Source organism: Chiloscyllium plagiosum, chromosome 2 (assembly GCF_004010195.1).
Source record: "Chiloscyllium plagiosum isolate BGI_BamShark_2017 chromosome 2, ASM401019v2, whole genome shotgun sequence".
In the NCBI taxonomy this organism is placed as follows: domain Eukaryota; kingdom Metazoa; phylum Chordata; class Chondrichthyes; order Orectolobiformes; family Hemiscylliidae; genus Chiloscyllium; species Chiloscyllium plagiosum.
In genome coordinates, this window is record NC_057711.1 from 50,366,677 (window position 1) to 50,386,699 (window position 20,023).

At 38.4% G+C, this 20,023-nt stretch overlaps 1 protein-coding gene across 8 annotated transcripts in view; it reads right to left on the reverse strand.

The window, feature by feature from the left end:
* The window catches only part of fam172a (family with sequence similarity 172 member A), a 562,233-nt gene that overhangs the window by 190,156 nt on the left and 352,054 nt on the right, over positions 1-20,023 (reverse strand). For 7 of the 8 annotated variants that reach the window (XM_043709291.1, XM_043709302.1, XM_043709318.1 and 4 more), the window contains exon 9: positions 14,376-14,492. In XM_043709291.1, coding sequence (XP_043565226.1) covers positions 14,376-14,492 — 117 coding nt within the window. Of the gene's footprint in view, positions 1-7,727; positions 7,749-14,375; positions 14,493-20,023 lie in introns of those variants that run through there. The other variant, XM_043709357.1, reaches the window with a different exon arrangement.

Here is a 20,023-nt window from a genome sequence, read left to right on the forward strand (position 1 = left end):
TAGAATTTCAATATTTTGAGGAAGTAACAAAGAGGTTTGATGAAGGTGGTGCAATAGATGTTGACTACATGGATGTTAGTAACATCTTTGACAAGGTTCCACTTGGCAGACTGGGCAGAAAAAATCCAAGTCCATGAGACACAGGGGAATATGGCAAATTGAATCCAAAATTGGTTCAGTGACAGGAAGTAAAGGGTAATGGTTGATGGATGTTTTTGCAAACGGAAAGTGACTTTCAATCGTGTTCCACAAGGCTATGTTTTGGGTCCTTTGCTAGTTGTGTATACATATTAATGATTTAGATTGAAATGCAGGAGGCATGACTGGGAAATATGTAGATAATACAACAATTGTCTAGGCCACTGAAGTAAAGAGAATGAATGGGTGGTGGTTGTCTGCAGGAAGATATGAATAGCTGAGTTTAATAGGTAGGAAAGTGTCAAATGGAATTCAACCCAGAGAAGTGTGACATTATGGATTTGGAGCAGTCAAACAAAACAATGAAATACACAAAAAACGGGAGGACACTGAGAGGGGTAGAGAAAGTGACAGACCGTGGACTGCATACCCACAGGCCCCCCGAAAGTAGCAGAATAGGTTGGTAAAGTGGAAAAGAAGGCATTTGGGATATTTACCTCATTGGGAGAGGTATTGGGAGAGCCGTATGTAATATAGAAGCTATATCAGATACTGGTTAGGCCACAACTGGACATTTCTGTAAAGTAAGGATATAACTACTTGAAAGAGAGTATACAAGAATGTTACTAGGGTTTGAAAATAACAAGTATGTGGAAAGATTGGCGAGGTTTGTTTTCTTTAGAACTTAGAAGCTGAGGAATGACTTTCTCGTGGTGTACAAAATAATGCGGAGCTTGGACAGAGTAGATAAAGTAGACCTGTTTTCCATGCAGAGATGACAATTAATAGGGGGCAGAGATTTGGCGTGATCAGTCAAAGAATCAGATGGGACATGCAGTACAACATTTTCACCCAGAATGTGGTGGCCGTCTGGAATTAGAATAAATGGCTTTACTCAGCTTGTAAAGACACAATGAACTGTATGCCCTCCTTCTGTGCTGTAACCCTTTTGCCATTCTATGAAAGGTAGCAATTGTCCTTACTGAGTTCAACTTGAAACTGACAAAGAAACCATCAAAGTTAAAATAGCCACAGGAAACAAAGGTCTCCAGAGACTGACCACATCAGATCTGTTGTAGACAACCATAAAGATCCAAAGAAAATTTGGCCTAGAATGGAATCACAGTTGAGTTAAGCTTCATTTTCTCAAAGTTCATCTTAAATTTATATTTTACAGTTAGTGATCTGGGGAGATGATGGAATCATGTTGTGAGTAGCTGAAGATAAGGATCTTGAATGTGACCTTTCAGAAACAGAAATAATTGACAGAATGATTGAGTTGTGGTCACTTCTATCGCAATAGAAACACATTAAAAAGAATGTTATGCGTTGGAAGGATTGCTAAAAAATAGACAAAACATTTGTGAGGTAAACAGCGGTTACGGCACTGTAATTGGCAGCCGATTCAAATGAAGTTGTTAAATCATGCAGGTAGTGCAATCTCATATGTAAAGGCAGAAATTATGCAGTTTTCCATAACATATACAAGGTATATGACATTAAAAGATACTTGAAACACGTATGCAGGAAGCCAGATGGCACAACATCCATGACAAGATACAGATGGATGCAAAACAGGTACAGCATATCAGCACACAAAGGAATCATGTCAAATATCACAAGCAGCAAATCCACAAAATGACCAGCCAGACGGAGAGGCTGGATGATTAGGATGACCAGAGACTTTACACATAATGTCCAGATATTCTGTACAGGGAACATCACAGAATGTACTGGTGCCTTAGTATCACCCAAAATCTTTTGACATTATTCATATTGAATGCCAGTACAAGCATGAGTACCACACACTGTGGATGTATGAGGATTAGCGTATCAGTGGGAGTGAGACAGAAGAAGAAGTAGGTGTGGTAGCAGTGGAAATGCTGCAGAAGTGGAAACACGAGATGATTGATTTGACACTCAGTTCAGTTAAACAAGATAATATTCAAGAGCAAGCATAACATATTTGTGTCAAGGTGATGGGAGTGGGACTGGGGGAGCTTGAAAATCGTAGAATTGCAGATGTCCTACTGAATTTAACATTTAACACATCTTTATTCTTTATGTTTCTCACTTGCCAGGTAGCTAAATTGACAGTTATTGAATGTTAAACTACTTTGAAAAATGCTCTGTCACATAAATTAAGCTCCTTACTCTCGGAAGTCTGTTCACCATCAACAAGGCACTATTCAGAAAAGTGATGGAATACTCTCCATTTGCCTGGATGATTGCACCTACAATATTCAAGAAGCTTTACATCATTCAGAATAATGCAGCCTGCTTGATTAGTACCATATTCACTATGTTTACATTCAATCTCTTCATCACTGATGCACAGTGGCAGTATTTACTATCTACAAGATGCACTGCACTAACTTAACATGTTTAAAGTTAAAAATCATACAACACCAGCTGATGAAGGAGTGGCACTCAGAAAGCTAGTGCTTCCAATTAAACCTGTTGGACTATAACCTGGTGTTGTGTGATTTTTAACTTTGTACACCCCAGTCCAACTCGGCATCTCCAAATCATCATGTTTAGTGATTTTTTTTTAACTTATCACTTTGACAGCATCTTTCAGTGTGGCAAAGTCTACTAGCTAGAAGAACAAGGAACAGCAGATGCACGGGAATTAGTTCTCCTCCAAGTTACTTACTGTGCAGATGGAATTGCATTACCATTCCTTCATTTGTGTTGGATCAAAATCCTGGAACTCCCTTCCTAATAGCACTGGGTGTACCTACCCACCATGGATTACAAACGTTTCAAAAGGAATGGGCAGTAAGTTCCAGTTTTGTCAATGATTCCAACATCACGTGAACAAATATAAGTAAAGATACCATAGAAGTAAGGAAAAACACTCAAGAGTTGACTAGTAAAGCAAGAATAAAATGAGAAAACCATTAGATAAAATAATACTTGTCAAGTTATAGATGAAACATTAAAGTATTTGGAATGGTTTAACTTGCTAAATAAAGGTGAAAGCCCATTTTGTGTGGTTCTTTGTGAAAAAAATTAAGGGTGGAAACCACCAAGAAGTTGACATTAGGCAGGCAATTAATGAGATAGAAACCATCTTTTAGCCATGTTGGAGAATTTAAAAGAAGTATATTTTAAAATACATTTTAAATGCTAGACATTTGAAAAATAACATTACCTTCAGATACCAAAATGGTGACAATGTTCCCATTAGGAAGTTCAAAATATATTCCACATTGCCATCTGGTGGCCAGATTGCACTATCAGCTATGTCAGGTTTATCTGGGCAGTTTTCAATGAGCTGGCTTTTGTACTAAAAATAACAGTGAGGTTGTAAAACACAGCAACTTTTGGTGACAGTACATTTTTAAAAAACATATAAACAGTATAATCTGCATGGAGTTGATGCAGAAGCTGCACCAAATTGAAACATAGTGCCTTGGCATCAAAACAATGAAGCACATAAAATTGGGGTACACACATGCATCACTAAAATGACAGGCATCCACTAAAGATGCCAGATGAAGCTGACGTTTGCTATTCATTTGTAAAGCAAGTGAATATTTAAAAGCAAGAAAAAATTTAATTACTGCTAAACAACCTCTTTGCCACTGAAAATTAACCTTTTTCGGTGTTCAGGTTTTACAGTCCTTCAGGTTTTAACGATTCCTTTTTTCCCCTCATCCTTTTAATCCTCTCTTTTCCTTTCCTTGTTCCTGTACAGTGTGATTTGGCATTGTATTAATTAATATTATATTTCTTAGATCAGACAACCCAGCTCAATAAGATTTATCATTCTTTTCACACGTCCCAAATTTCTTGTCACATGAAGATTTTGGATTTGAGTGATGTCAGTGCAAATGTCCACAGAAAATCTTTTTGTCAAGTGTAACGTGATAAACAGCTTGTGCCATTATTTCACTTCAATTGCAAATCTGTATCATTATAAATGTAACCAGTGGACATGAAAAATTACAATATGTCCAACATATTGTTCTGTATTTTGTAACAAGAGGGAAAAATCACATAATGTGAAAAAGGTGAGTTGCCTCCTTCACTACTCCGATTCCATTTACATTCCAGCAGTTTCCACTATCTACCATTAAGTTCCCCAGCCTCCCTTTCATAGCACCAGTCCCCTGAAAATCCCCTCCCTCACTGACTTTTACTAGATGGACCCCTTGGATTCTGTGGCCTATCCCCAGACATCCCTGAACCATGAGTGACCAGACACTCCCCGACATATATCAGTACAGGTTCTGGACTGTGTTTGCACAACTTTCTGTACTGATTGCACAGGACCCTCAGGACTCCCTATGATCTAGGCCCTGGACTGCAGAGATATGAGTTCCTGAATGGCAGCACCCTGAAAGGATGCCAGATTGTGCCAAAGCTCTGGACTGATGTTGGAGCTGCCCTTGACTTATTGTGCAGGGACCCCCATATCTGAAGAATGTTCCCTTGGATATCAGTAGGACCACTTAGACTTTGACTCATGGCTGTCTGTTTGAAACATATGCAGTTTATTTGTCATGAATGTGGCTGGCACATGTTGCAGATGTGAGATTGATGTAGCAATGATGCATACGGCAAAATGGTTGATCACTTGATTGATAACTGCTAAAAATCATGGCAAGCTGCTTGGTTTTGTTCAGCACCAAGTCATATAGCAGTACTATGAGTACTTAAGCTCTGGTTGAATTGCTAACCTGCTGAAAGACTTAGCATGACAAGGCTGCTGTCAGCATGCAGGTAGATGCTGAGCAAGTAAGGACAAAGAGAGCAAATGAGCAGCCCTGAGATACGGTGCTGGCCCACTTTATGAGTTGGGAGCCTGTCCAAGTACACAAAGTGGTTTTGCAGCAACATATCAAAGACAGTTGCTGATAAGTTCAAAAGTAGATAAGTCATGGAGGTTTACAGCACGGAAAAAGGCCCTTTAGGCTATCAAGTCTGTACCAGTCAAAAACAAGCACCAAACTTTTCTAATTCAATTTTTTAGCACCTATATCATAGCTTAGATGTGCCTCAGCACTGTTAGCTGCACACCTAAATACTTCTGAAATGTGATGCGGGTTTCTGCCTCTACCACCCTCTCAGGCAGTGCGATTCAGATTCCCAACCTTGGGATGAAAATTTATTTCCTTACATTCCCTTTCAACCTCCTGTCCTCCACCTTAAGTCTATGCCTTTGTCAATATCACCCCCACTAAGAGGAAACGTCTCTTCTTGCTTACCTACCTATGCACCTTCCCCCACAATAATGTTATACCTTTGAATCATGTCCCTCCTCAGGCTCCTCTGCTTCAAGGAAAACAATGCTTGTCTTCCTTCAGACCAGGCAACCTCTTGGTAAATCTCCTCTGCACCCTCTCCAGTGCATCCCTCCTATAATATAGATTCCAGAACTGCACAGACTACTCTAGTTTTGGCCTAACTAACATCTTATACAGTTCAAGCATAACTTCCCTGCTCCTAAACTCTATGCCTCGGCTAATAAATGCATATATCCTTTATGCCATGTTAAATACTTTATCGACCTGTCCCACAAATTTAAGGGATCATTCGAAGTGCACACCAAGGCCCCTCTGATCCTAGGGTCCTACTGTTCATCATGTATTCCCTTGCCTTGTTTGTCCTGCCCAAGTGCATCATCCCACACTTATCTGGATTGATTTCCATTTGCCACTGATTGATTTCTGACCAGTCTGTCTATATTCTCTTGTAATCTAGGCTATCTTACTCACTATTACCAGCACACTAATTCTTGTATTACCCTCTAATTTATTGACCAAACATTCTACATTCTGAATCATTATATTTACAACAAACAGAAACAGATTTACTGGCAGTGGAACAGAGATGTGCCATGATGTTGTGGATACATTGGATGTCAGCAATCGTGGACATGTCGTGCCACAGCTCATAAAGCAGGCCTGAAACACTGGCTCTGGAGGGCAGGCTGAAGAAATAAGCAGCAAGCTGTAGCTGCCAAGTACCTTCTCTGGCTTTTATGTTGAGAATTCTCAGCATCGAGTTTCGATCTGCTCCATGGTAACATAGGATGCTGCATTGTAAGAGATTTGGTGCTAATGAGAGTGATAACAAGCAAAAATCCCAAATCTTGCTGGTTACCAGCAGGAATCTCATCTCAATGTTTGGAACTCTATGGGAAAATACAACAGGATGTCAAGATTTGCCTCGGTTCTTACATGATTCTTCCAGATTTCTCAACACAGCCAACATTGTTCAGGACCTTATGTGATTCTTCCTGTAGTGTTTTGTATAATCTTGAAGTAGTAAATACTTAAAAATTTGTTCAGAGTTTGCACTTAGTGTGAGTTGTGTTAACAAACATTTCAACAAACATCCACTCCTTCCACCATCAATGTTCAGTAGCAGCAGAGCGTAACCATCTATAAGACGCACTGAAGAAATTCACCAAGTCTTCTCAGTTGCCACCAACCAAATCCTCAATCATTGTAAGGGCCAATAATAAAGGACTAAGATGCTTAAACCAGATATTCCCTCAGCTGGAGGAAGTCAGCCTTGGCATTTTATCAGGAGAAGCAGTGTTGTAGATTTAAACAGCATGCAAGAGATTATCAGGAATCATGCATCAGGTATGGGATAATCGAAGGAAAACAGCTCAAAAAGTGGCAGTGTTGTCATCTGAGTGTGAAGCAGTACTGTAAAGTTACAGGTAAATAGGTTGTTGGATTGTGCTTCCAAAGCTTAATATTTTGCATTCTATTTGGGTGTTATCTGAGCAATTAGTCTTAAGGCTAACAAGAATCTAGAAATAAATTTATACATAAAATATCTCGTTAAAAATCACACAACACCAGGTTATAGTCCAACAGGTTTATTTCGAAGTACAACTTTTTGGAGCGCTGCTCTTTAATCAGGTAGAGAGTGAAGCAGGATCATAAGACATAGAATTTATAGCAAAAGATCATAATTTCACACAACTGATACAGTATGTTGAACAAACCTAGAGTTTTGCTAAGTCTTTCATCTTTTAGAATGGGTTGTAGGCTTCTACTGTTAACAGCAATCTAGGTTTGTTCAATATATTGCATCAGTTGTATGACACTATGATCTTTTGCTATAATTTTTGTATATTATGATCCTGCTCCCCGTTACCTGATGAAAGAGCAGTGCTCCGAAAGCTTGTACTTCCAAATAAACCTGTTGGACTATAACCTGGTGTTGTGTGATTTTTAAATTTGTACACCCCAGTCCAACACCAGCTCCTCCACATAATAAAATATCTAGACTAAGTTACAGCAGAGCAGTTTATGCATTTGGACTGCATTGTGGGAGTTTGTGTCTTGTCCCATGCATTTGAGTTTGATATTCAAACATGTTAGGTCACATCTAGAGTTTTATCTTGAGTTCTAGGCAGAAAACCTGAGGAAGGATAAACAATACTTGGAGCAAGTGTCACATAGATTTACTAAACTGACTGTGGTTTCCAAGGGTTAAATTACAAGAAGTGTTTGCACAGTTCTGAGGAAGGCCACCAAAACATTAATTCTGATTTCTCTTTGTAGATGTTGTCAGACCTGTTGAGCTTTTCCAGCAACTTCTATTTTTGTAATCACTTCAGCCAGTTGGTCATTCTAGGACTAGGGGACAAAGCATCAAATTAATAGCTGGGCATTTGCAGGAACTAAGTTACAAAATACTTCCACACGTAAAGGATAGTAGAACTTTAAAACAGTCTTCCACAAATGGCAGTTCAAGCCAGGTTAACCATTATTTCTGAAACTAAAATTACTAATTTTAAACAAATGTGTTAAGGAAAAGGATGAGGGAAAGAAAATGTATTAAGGAATGCAGTTATGTATAATTCTGTCACAGGTAAGCTATAATTACAGGAAAATTGGGAAACATACAGAAGAGGCTAAGTCAGCTGCTCCTGTCCTATGTTCCCATGAATGCTATTTGGCCATCATTCATCCACAATATGCCTAGCTCCTCTCTATTGTAGCATTTAATTGCTTCCAAAATGAATCCAAATGTTTTCCTCAATCTGAATGTTCTTTTAATTCATTCATAATTTGTTACATTAACAAGAATGACATGATATCAGTTCCAAATTTACTTTTTACTATTGTGAACTGATGTCCACTTTTATCACTTTAATAATTTGAAGTATAGCCACAGTTATTTTTCCAGGCCCATAAGTGTCTCATAAGATTACCTCTCTAACACTTTATTTCCATGCACTAAGTTCCACATTTCTCCAGTCTTTTCTTTGATTTAAGAGAAAGTCCATCAAAAATTTTTCCAATCAGTTTTTATGGAAGGTAGTGCTTAAGGTAAATTTCAAAATTTAAATGCATTAAGACATCCAATGCCAAATTTCAAATGCAAAGATGAAAACAATGTGATTCAACTGTTTAACATTATTTAGGATTGATACAGAATGCTTGAACAAGCATAACCATACATTGCTCCTTTCTTGTAACAGAGTATTTTGATTTTAGAAAAAAAAGCTTTTGTTATCATCTTTAATGTTCATTTCTTTCGTTTCTTATGTGAAACAAACCACAACAGGTGCTTTAAATAATCGGGCTTGACCCAGAATAATAATGTCTCAGAAACTGTGTTTGTGAACTGGCTTAAAAATAGAAATGAATGAACATCTGGAGGTATAAACTCATTTGTAGGCAGATGGGTGCTCATCTGCGTGAACAGACACGGCACCACAGGCAGTGATGTTATTATTACCATAACACAGATGCATACAATAGAAAAATCAAAGCAACAGTATATTAACAGTTAAAAGACTGTTGGTAAGTCTTAAGTCTGCTTCGGATATTTACAATGTAACAATGGTTTATAATTCAATGTCTCTTGACTTATAATAGTAAATAGGATGGTTATGGTGGCTTTTGGGAGGGCATAGAATTGGTAACCTCAGATGGAGCTGAAAAACAAAGTTCTGCAAAAAAGGTTAATCATATTAACATGAATACTTTTGGTAGCAAGTGTCAGATGCAAAGTTAATTCAGGCAAATCTTTCTAAAGATGCTTTATAAATGTAATTTGTTACTGTTGGACAACCAAAACAACGCTGAAATTATTTTGAGATGGTGAATTTCTTAAGAAGGAACACATCAATAACATCCTCCAAACTGGAATATATTTTTGTCATTACATCATTAAAATTTATGAATTCAAATGCTTGATCATAATGCTTGATCATAATAGCAGTCAGTAATTTAATTTTATTATGCAAATATTAAATAATTTAAGATAATTTAATATTATTACATTTTAAAGTATTTGACCACCTTTAACACATTTAAATAGTGAGAGCTGGAAGATAAAAATAATTATATTGTCAACTGTAATTTCTGGATTTAATGGTGTTAGTAAAATCTCTTGTGGAGTTTATAAAGTTTAGGGCTTTTCAAAACTTGAATGAAATGGAATATTCTGTGTATACATTTGGTGGCAGTTGTAAATGACAAGGACTATTTTACACTATAAATGGCTAAAGTGGTTAGTTAGTTTAGTTGGCTGTTTGGCTAGTTTGCAATGCAGAGAGGTACCAATGCACTGGTTCAATTCCTGCACTGGCAGAGGTTACCATGAAAGAGTCTTCTTCTCAACCTCTCCCCTCGCTAGAGGTTAAACCAAATTGTCTCTCTGGGACTACGGTGATTTTATAATTCACCAGGAACTGAATTGAAATTGCTCACATGTAATTTCCTTAAAAACTATTAGAGAGAATAAAGTTTTATTCCATCTGTCTAGAAAGATCTGAGCTTAAGCCTCAGTGATATTAAAGTAAAAGCAAAATATTGCAAAAAAGAACAAAAGGAGATGTTATAAATCTAAAATAAAATAGAAAGTGCTGGCAAAACCTAACAGGTCTGTCAGCAACTGGGGAGAAAGAAACAGAGTTAGCATGTCAAATCCAAGATGATTCTTCTTCGGAACTGAAGTGAGGGAGAAATATGACATTAATTATCATTTTGAAAAAAAAGGGGAAGTCAGAATAAAAGGTAAGGTACAGGATAGTTAAAAGGCCAGAGAGATTAAATGTCAAAGATGCCATGGAATAAAAGGCAAAGGCAGTGATAATGGTTAAAGTAAAGAAACAAAACATTGGACCAAAGCAAGTGTTTATAGCAGAATAAAGTAATCTTGTGTGCAAGCAAATACATCAAACAAGACCTAGACTGCCAATTGGCAAAAAAGACAAAGGAGGACAGAGTTCATGGACTTGTTTACCTATCCGATCTAACATGACTTCCCACCAACCTAACTACTTTCACAAACCATAAAGGACCACCTTTTTTTTATCTTTGCCCACATAGCCAATCACCAAACAGATTTGAGACCATTAAAACTTATCTGAATAAGATAGCTAATGTCAGGAAAAAGTGGCATGCTCTCTCATTGACCATTCTCTTGTGTACTTTAGATATTCTATGGAGTTGGCTGAATTGATCCATTGCCATTGCAACCAGGATCAGAAATCTCAGCTAACATAATGAAATCTGTATGGGACACAGTAATCTTTGTCAGCAGCAATGCAATGCATGCAACTAACAATGGAAAAAAAATCAATTGCTGGAAAAAAAATCAGTAGGTCTGGCGGCAGCAGTGGATAGAAAACAGAGTTAATGTTCGGGTCCACGAACCCTTCCTCAGAACACTGGAGCCGAACTGATAACTCAGCTTTCTCTCTAAAGGTACAACCAGACCTGCTGAGTTTCTCCAGCAATTTCTGTTTTTGTTTCTGTTTTTGTTCCAGCATCTCAGTTCATTTTTTTTGTTTAATACTGACAGGAAACTATGGCCATTGTGTATGGAGTTAAAATTTTTCTTTATTCTTTTATGGGTTATATGGGTTATATGGAATTGCTGGCAAGGCCAGCATTTATTGCTCATCCTTGATAGCTATTAAACTAAGAGCTTGCTGGGCCATTTCAGACAGAAGCTAAGGTTCAACTACATTGCTAGGGATCTAATGTTATAAAGTAATATGGCAAGATTAGTGAATGAACACAATTGGTTTATCATTTATTTTGAATGCTTTCTCAGCATAGCCATGAATTAGTTTATAACAACTAGCTGAAAGTTAACCATTAGAAAAAGAAGAATTCATTTTCTTTATCCTGTCCGCCATTTAATTATAGTGAAACCTCTAATGTAGGGACATCTAAGGGATTTGGATCTGGTGTTCTTCACTCATAGGTGTGTTCATACCTTCAGAAGTGAGTTAGTATATATAGCAAATTATTAGGCACTAAAGTCCCTAGATGGTTGCGTCCCTTGCAGGTGTTGTGCCAGACGTTTTAAGAATTGGGAGACCATCCATGTTGTGGGAAAGAGAGGAAATAGAGAAATTACAATACATGCTGCAGTTCGACAAGAGGAGGGCTTCAACCCCAAAATGTTATTTTCCCTCCTGAAACTATTCATTTTTTTCAGAGTTTAACCTGTTCCTTAAATATTACGCCATATATGAATAGCTATGTGTGGTGAAGGATCCCATCGTCGATTAGTCCCTTCTTCTCCTTTTCTCCATTCTTATACTTTATTAGCTCTCTGGTTTCTTTCTTAGGTCTGAAATTTTGCAAAATGTTCCACATCTTAGCCAACATGTTACTGGAGGCCTGATTCCCAAAATCCTGCCTCCCAACCTCATGATTTGATGACTCTATGATTCTAACCTGGCACCACTATTTGCCAGATTTGGCATGGAACCAAGGTGGGGGGGGGGATGCAATTTGTGGGAATGCGAAGTGGCATGAGTTGTCATGGATGGGACATGGACAGTGTGTGGGTAATGAGGGTGTGGGAGGGATAAAGGTTAATGGGTTGTTGGTTACTTTCCTGATTTTATTATATGCCACGGCCGGCCTTTTAAACAGCCCATCTCAGCACCTGACAAATCCTATGACTGCCTCTGAACACTTTCTGGGTTTGCAAGAATGACTACTATGAGCATCCACAAGAGTCAAAATGAAAATTCAGACAGTTAGGACACTTTCTCCCAAGATGGGTTTATGGAGTTAGGAATTTTCTAGAATTTGCACTCCTAACTTGGGAGTTATAAAAAGGTACTTAGTGCTTCTTTGTCTCTGTAGGTGAAATTTAATGTCACCTCCTATGAAACGAGTTCAGAGGCAGAGGTGAGCTATTGGATCCAGTGGGAGGCTGAGGAGTGAGAATCATATCATCTCATAGATTCTCCTCAATCATGTTCAGGGTGGCACTAGGATGGAGGGCAGCTAATTAGCCTGGAGGCAGTTGAGGTTCTTAAACAACCAGTTAAAGACCTCAAACTCATGCTGCTGGTATTTAACCAGGGGCAGGCATGGAATTTGCCAATGGACTATCGTGTGGCCCTTCAATAACAGACACTCTATAAATCAGGAAATTAGATTAGATTAGATTAGATTAGATTGGATTACATTACAGTGTGGAAACAGGCCCTACCGCCCAACAAGTCCACACCAACCCGCCGAAGTGCAACCCACCCATACATTTACCCCTTACCTAACACTACGGGCAATTTAGCATGGCCAATTCACCTGATCTGCACATCGTTGTGACTGTGGGAGGAAACCAGAGTACCCAGAGGAAACCCACGCAGACACGGGGAGAACGTGCAAACTCCACACAGTCAGTCGTCTAAGGCGGGAATTGAACCCGGGTCTCCAGCGCTGTGAGGCAGCAGTGCTAACCACTGTGCCACCATGCCGCCCACTAAGTTGTAGCCCAGTGAAGGCCAGCACCCTGCTCTGACAGTCCTTTGCAATAACTCCCTTCTTGTGATCCCCATGACTTCCACACTCACCTCTATTTAGGGATCCATTGCCAATTTCTCTTACACATCTGAGTGTAGCATGAGCAATACATCTTTGGTTGGCTGTAAGGTTTTCAGGAATGCTGGCCATACTGTTAGGGGCTTAAATGAGTGTGAGTCTCAATGCTATTTAAGTAGGTGCCCAGGTCTTAACACAACAAGTGACACAAGGCTCCCATTGGTTTTCCAACTAATGGACAAGACCCCTGCTGCAACTATTAAAATCAGACCAACATCATTGTGCTGCTTTTGGCTCTGCAAATGATGCCTATTCTCACCTCATTGCTCCCCCAGCAAACATCCCCAAGACATGAGACCAAATCTCTCAAATACCAGACTCATTCTCTTCCATGTGCTCCTTTCTTCCTTTGTTCTCTGAGACCTCACTCCCCATTTTCCATCCCTCCAAAGCTACATTCTCTCTAGTTTCTCCAGCTGCTGTATGGACCTCTGATATCTGTGCATAGCAGCAACTGGAAAAACTGAAAGTAAATGCATCAATATATCGACTGGCATGTGCAGACACTTAGAGTGGCTGCATAGTCACACAGCTTTTCTTTTACCCTGATTTCGGTGATTCCCATTAAAAGCTGAGACCTACTCATTTCAGACCTCCACTTGAGACCCCCAAAATTCACAGAACCACCTCACTACCTCAAATGTTGATACCTCTCTTTACAGAACCAGTCCTTCAATTTCAAAATCCTTCCCCAGTTTCACACCCTTGCCTGAATCTTGGCAATCCTGAATCCAGTTTCTGATGCTTCTGCCCTCTCTTCTGCAGACTATGCATTCACATCTTCTGTATCAGCAGTTGGATAATGTGAGAAAGGAATGAGGAGTGAGTAATAAAGGCTGGACTGTGTTGGTTTCTCTGTTATGTGTAAAGAATTTCCTGGTTGACAAATTTCATTCTTCTCAACTGTTGCTGGCTCCCATTACCTATGAGCCCTTTGTTTTAAACTACAAAAAGACTCGGTGTATTGAAGGTTGCCTGAAATTTTTTTAAGTGCGAATATCTGTAGTTTCAAGGCACAAATTGATTATTATTGGCTGTCCAATTATATAGTTTCACTAAAGATCATCCTTGATCTGCACTTCAGCTCCAATTACTCACCTTGATTGCTGACAGTAACTTGTAACATATCTAAATTGGGGATGGAGCCACATGTTCACTGCGAATGCAGACCATTTATCACGTGCTTGAAGCTGTCCAAAAATAATCTTCACATAAAGTGGGAGTGAACAATACTACATTACAACGTCTGAAATCTTTGATATTGAAACTTAACTAAAGTAGTCAGGTATTTCTTGACCTTTAGTATGATTATAATATCTCTTAAGTTCACATTTCCAATTATTCCTGGATCAACCAGTTTTGCTTGTGAAATTGGTCCAGTCTGATCTGCATGGATCTTACCTCCTGCATCCAGTCCAGTACAGATTTTCCAGCTTCTTGGTGCCATACATTATGGACAGAATCTGTCAGTGCGACAGAAATCACTTTGTTCTTCACTTCTGCCTCCCGGTGAATCATCTGCATTATAGAAGACACATTAAGTGAGACCCAGTGCAACTGCAATAATTTCACACTTGCCATAAAGGTTACTCATGTGTACAGCAAAGAAAATCTCTTTCAATACAAAATAATTACTACTAATAAATGAAATGCAATTGAAGAAGGAACTGTACAATGAACAACAACACTTCATAATTATAGGAGATAATAATTAAAGAGTAAGATTAGTTGTTAAATATAGTCCCAGTAATATACTCTCAGATGAGGTATTTTAATGTTTCTCATTGTTAGTGTAAGTTCTGTTTTGCATGTTTTGGAGCTGAATACTCAAATCTAACTATCCAACTTACATTACTGGTCTGCATTCGCAATTAACTACTCTTTAAAGATTGGCTTCACATGGATTAGGACACTAATTATTAAGATTTATACTTTCAACATAGAAAATAATATTTAAAAGAATTTTAACATTCCTGCATTATAATACACATACTATTATAATATGGCCTTGGGTGACATTCAAACACTATGGAAAGATATTAACATCTTGTTTGTCCAGAAACTATTATGATTATGTTTAACACTCTGGAGTGATTTACTTTCCATTAAAACTGATTTGGGGTAATATTAAGTTGCTCATTTGGTCGGTTGGATTCAATTACTAACTTGATAGCTTGTAACATATTGAAACTGGGGACGGAACTGCAAGTCCACTGCAAATGCAGGCCATTTATCATTCCTTGAAGCTGTCCATAACTAGTCAAAAGTTTGCATTTTGTATTTTGATTTTTTTTTACTATTTTTACTATTTAACAACAAGATGGAACTGTTTCTATGGTTTGTTTTATCAGTTATCATTCAATATTCAAAAGGAAATGAGGAAAATTCTTCTTCAGTTACATCAAAATGCAGTCTCCTTCCCATGGCATTTTCCCTGTGGTGGGTCATGTATACTATCTCTTCTCTCCTCACTTTCCAAGGACCCAAACACTCCTTCCAGGCAAAGCAATGATTTACATGTACTTATTTCAATAATTTGCTCCTCATAATATGGTCTTCTTTACACTGGGGGGGGTCAAATGCAGATCTGGTAACCTCTACTCAGTCCATGATCATGGCTCTAAGTGTAAAATGACAGGCCTGTCATTTTAATTCTCTGCCTTGCTCTCACACTGACATTGTTGTCTTCAACCTGACTGTACCAATGAAGCTTAATGTAAACCTGATGAGCAGTACCTCATCTTTTAATTAAATGACATACAGCCTTTCTGACTCAACACCAAGTACAATTTCAGAACACAATGTCTGCTCCTATTTTGTTTCCTTTGCATGTTTTTCTCTTTATTTTGCTTTCAGAGAAGCACGCCTGTTCTAGGTATATCGTTCATCTTTTATTGACCCATGACCACTCCCTGTACTAGAAGACTAATATTCCTGTTTTCAACCTCTGTAATCTTTCACTCTGTTACAGACATCCCTTCTGTCCTTGACCCACCCATTCTGTGCTCAAATCTTATCACATTTTTAACTTTCCCTAGTTCTTTCTGATGAATATCAACAGACCTAAAATTATTTCCCCCACCTTCTCCCACAACCCACTCAGTATTTCCAGAAATTTCTGTTTTAATTTTGCTCAGGAAAAACTTGTAATGTCCAGAGGGGGGAAATAGACATAATTATCATCAAAACTTCCGAGAAAGGAAAATCAGGATGAAAGTAGATTATTTAGTTCCTTGAACATTCCTACATTCAGTGAGGTCATGGCTATTACGCAAGGTAACTACTTATACCCACTTTTGCCTCAGATCTTCTAATACCTTCGGTTAGAAAAAAAAATCTAATCACAGGTTTAACGAATTTCTAGAAGAGTTCCAAAGTGTACAACACTACAAGCAGAACAATGACAAAAGTTGAAAAAAGAATAATTTATTTCAAAGTGATAATATCCCCATTTAATTACACAAAACACCTTGGCAGACCATTTTTACCAATTACAGATGACACAACCTATAGCATTCAGCTTGTCATTTCATGGATGGATGAAGGTTGACTAACAATGTAGTTGAAATACTCTGCCTGTTTTTCTAGAATTTAGACATTTCCCATGAGCAGCTTGACTTGCTGACAATGAGGATTGATGACGCTACAATGCCTTGTGCTCAGAGACTGTTTTCAAATTATCATAGAATCTCTTCTAATCCTGAGGTCTATATTTGAAGCAGAAATTCATCTGCTTTCTGATAAGTACAAGTATCTTGCAACTTCTTGACCTTGCATTCTGTGGATGTCTTGGTAAGTATTGTGAAGATCTGTCATTGAGATAAAGCACCATAGGTGGTACTAACGTCATAGAATCTTACTGCATGGAAACAGTCCCTTTGATCCAAATGGTCCACACCAACCATGTTCCCAAACTAAACTGGTCCCACCAGCCTGAATTTGGCACATCTCTCTCCAAATCTTACTTATTCATGTACTTAACCAAATGTCTTTTAAACATTGTAACTGTACCTGCATCCACCACTTCCTCTGGCAGTCCATTCCACACACTGACCACTCTCGAGTTACCCCTCGTGTCGTTTTCAAATCTTTCTCCTCTCACCTTAAACATATGCCCCCTAGTTTTGAACTCCCCAACCTTTGCTTTTCACCTTATCTAAGCCCCTCATGATTTAATTAACCTCTATAAGGTCACCCCTCAATGTCCTACGCTCCAGTGAAAATAGTCCCAGCCATTCCAACCTATTTTTATAACTCAAATCCTCAATACCAAGCAACATTCTGGTAAATCTTTTCTGAACTCGCTCCAGTTTAATAATATCCTTCCTATAACAAAGCAACCAGAACTACACTCAGCACTCCAGAAGAGGCCTCACCAACATCTTGTACAGCCTCAACACGATGTCCCAACTCCTGTACTCATGAAGCTAAGTGTACTAAATGCCTTCTTAACCACAATGTTGATCTGTGACACAATTTTCAAAGAACAATGTACTTGAACCTCTAGGTCTTTCTCTGTTCCACAACACTACCCAAGGCACTACTTTTAATTGTATAATACTGCCCTTGTTTGTTTTATCAAAATGCAATATTGTGCATTTTTCCAAATTAAACTCCACCTTCCACTCCTCAGTCCATTGACCCAATTGATCAAGATCTCTTTGTAACATTAGATAACCTTCTTCACTGTCCACTATGCCACCTATTTTACTGTCATCTACAAATGTACTAACCATGTCTCCTATATTCTCATCCAAATCATTTACATAAAAGAGAAACAAAAGTGGATCCATTACCAATTGCAGTGGAACACCGCTGGTCACAGGCCTCCAGTCTGAAAATCAACTGTCACCACCACCCTCTGTCTCTTACTGTAAAACCAATTTTGTATCTAATTGGCAAGCTCATCCTGAATCTCATGTGATCTAACTTTATTAATTAGTCTACCGTGCGGAACCTAATCGAAAGTTTTACTAAACTCCAAGTAAAAAATGTCCATAGTGCTGCCCTCATTAATCTTTTTGGTTACTTCCTCAATCAAGTTTGTGAGACACAATTTCCCTCGCACAAAACCATGCTGACTTATCATTCCTAATCTCTCCAAGTGCATGTAAATACTATCTTTCAGAATTACCTCCATAACTTACACACTATCAATGTCAGATTCACAGGCTTCTCCTTACAGTCTTTCTTAAATAAAGACTATCCTCAAGGCCTCCGGTATCTCACCTGTTGCTTATAAATGATACAAATATTTCTGCTAGGTGCCCCGCAATTTCCTCCTCAGCTTCTCACAATGCCCTGGGATACACTTGGTCAGGTCCTGGAGATTTATCCATCTTTATGTTTTCTAAGACCTCCAACAATTCCTCTTCTGTAATGTGTACTGTTTTCAAAATACCAATATTCACTTTCCTGAGACCCCCTAGCCTCCATTTCTTTCCCACAGTAAAAACTAAAAATATGAATTTAATATCTCTCCCATCTCCTGAGGTTCAACATTAAGATGACCTACCTCGTTGATCTTTAAGGGGCCCTACTCTCTCTAGTTGCTCTTTTGCTGTTAATGCACTTGTGAAATCTCTTTATATTATCCTTAACTTTATCTGCCAAGGCTAGTTCATATATCCTCTTTGCCTTCCTGATTTCCCTCTTAAGAACATCTGACACTCTTTATACTCTTCAAGAGGTTCATTTGATCCCAGTTGCCTATATCTAACATATGATGCTTTTTTATTTTTGACTAGAGCCTCAATATCTTCATTCATCCAATGTTCCCTAACCTTACCAGCCTTACCTTTCACTCTCACAGGAACATAATGTTTTTGAACTTTCTTTATCACACTTCTGAAAGCCTTCCATTTGTTAGTCATCCCTTTACCTGCGAACAGTCTACTCCAATCAACTTTGAAAGTTCTAGTCTCATACCATTAAAATTTGCCTTACTCCAATTAAGAACCTGAACTTTTATGGAAGGTTTAGCCTCTTCCACAACTATTTTAAAACTAATAGAATTATGATTACTCGTCTCAACATGTTCCCCTACTAACACTTCAGTCATTTGCTCTGCCTTATTTCCAAAGAGAAGGTCATGCTTTGCTCCTGCTCCTGTCGGAGCATTTCCATATTGATAAAGAAAATTATCTTGAACACATTTAAGAAATTCCTCACTATCCAACCCTTTAACGGTTATACAATGATAGAGATACACAGCACAGAAACAGAACCTTTAGTCCAACTGGCCCATGCTAACCACATATCCTAAACAAATCTAGTCCCATTTGCCAGCATTTGGCAATATCACTCTAAAACCTTCCTATTCATATACCCATCCAGATGCCTTTTAAATGCTGTATTTGTACCAGCCTCCACCACTTCCTCTGGCCACTCATTCCATACATGCACCAATTCGTCTGCGTGAAAAAGGATTCTGGGCAATCCAACATGGAGGACTGGAAAAATTGTGGCTTTAAGAGCTGCTCCTTTTTGGAAGTATTTTCAATGTTGGAGTTGATTTCCTCGAATTCTTGGAGCAGTAATTATTGGTTTATAAACAGTTGCATTGTTTTGGAACTTGGGGGAAAAAAATTAAAACAACGGCACTTTAAAAAGGAGGAAGAGAGACAAAGGCAGTGATCACATGGGAAGCGAATCAAACAGCGAAATAAACCTGCACTGCTGTCTGACCCAGCAGTGAATCTGCACAGCTGACTGCCTCTGCTGTTTGATTTCAAGTATCTCAGTCAATGCTTGGAAAAATAAGATCCCTACTATTGCAACTGTATTTTTCTTACATATATCTGAATCTTTCCACATACTTGCTTCTCAATTTTTCCCTCACTATTGGAAGGGGAGGGGGGAGGGGCATTTTAGTACAATTCCATGAAGGTGATACTCCCTTTCTTATTTCTCATTTCAACCCATTTATTTTCTCTAAATGATCCCTTAGAAATATCCTCTCTAATTACAGTGGAAATGTTTTTCATAATCAAAAACATCATTTCCCTTTCTCTCTTGCCTCTCTTTCTGTCCTTCCTACAGCATCTAAA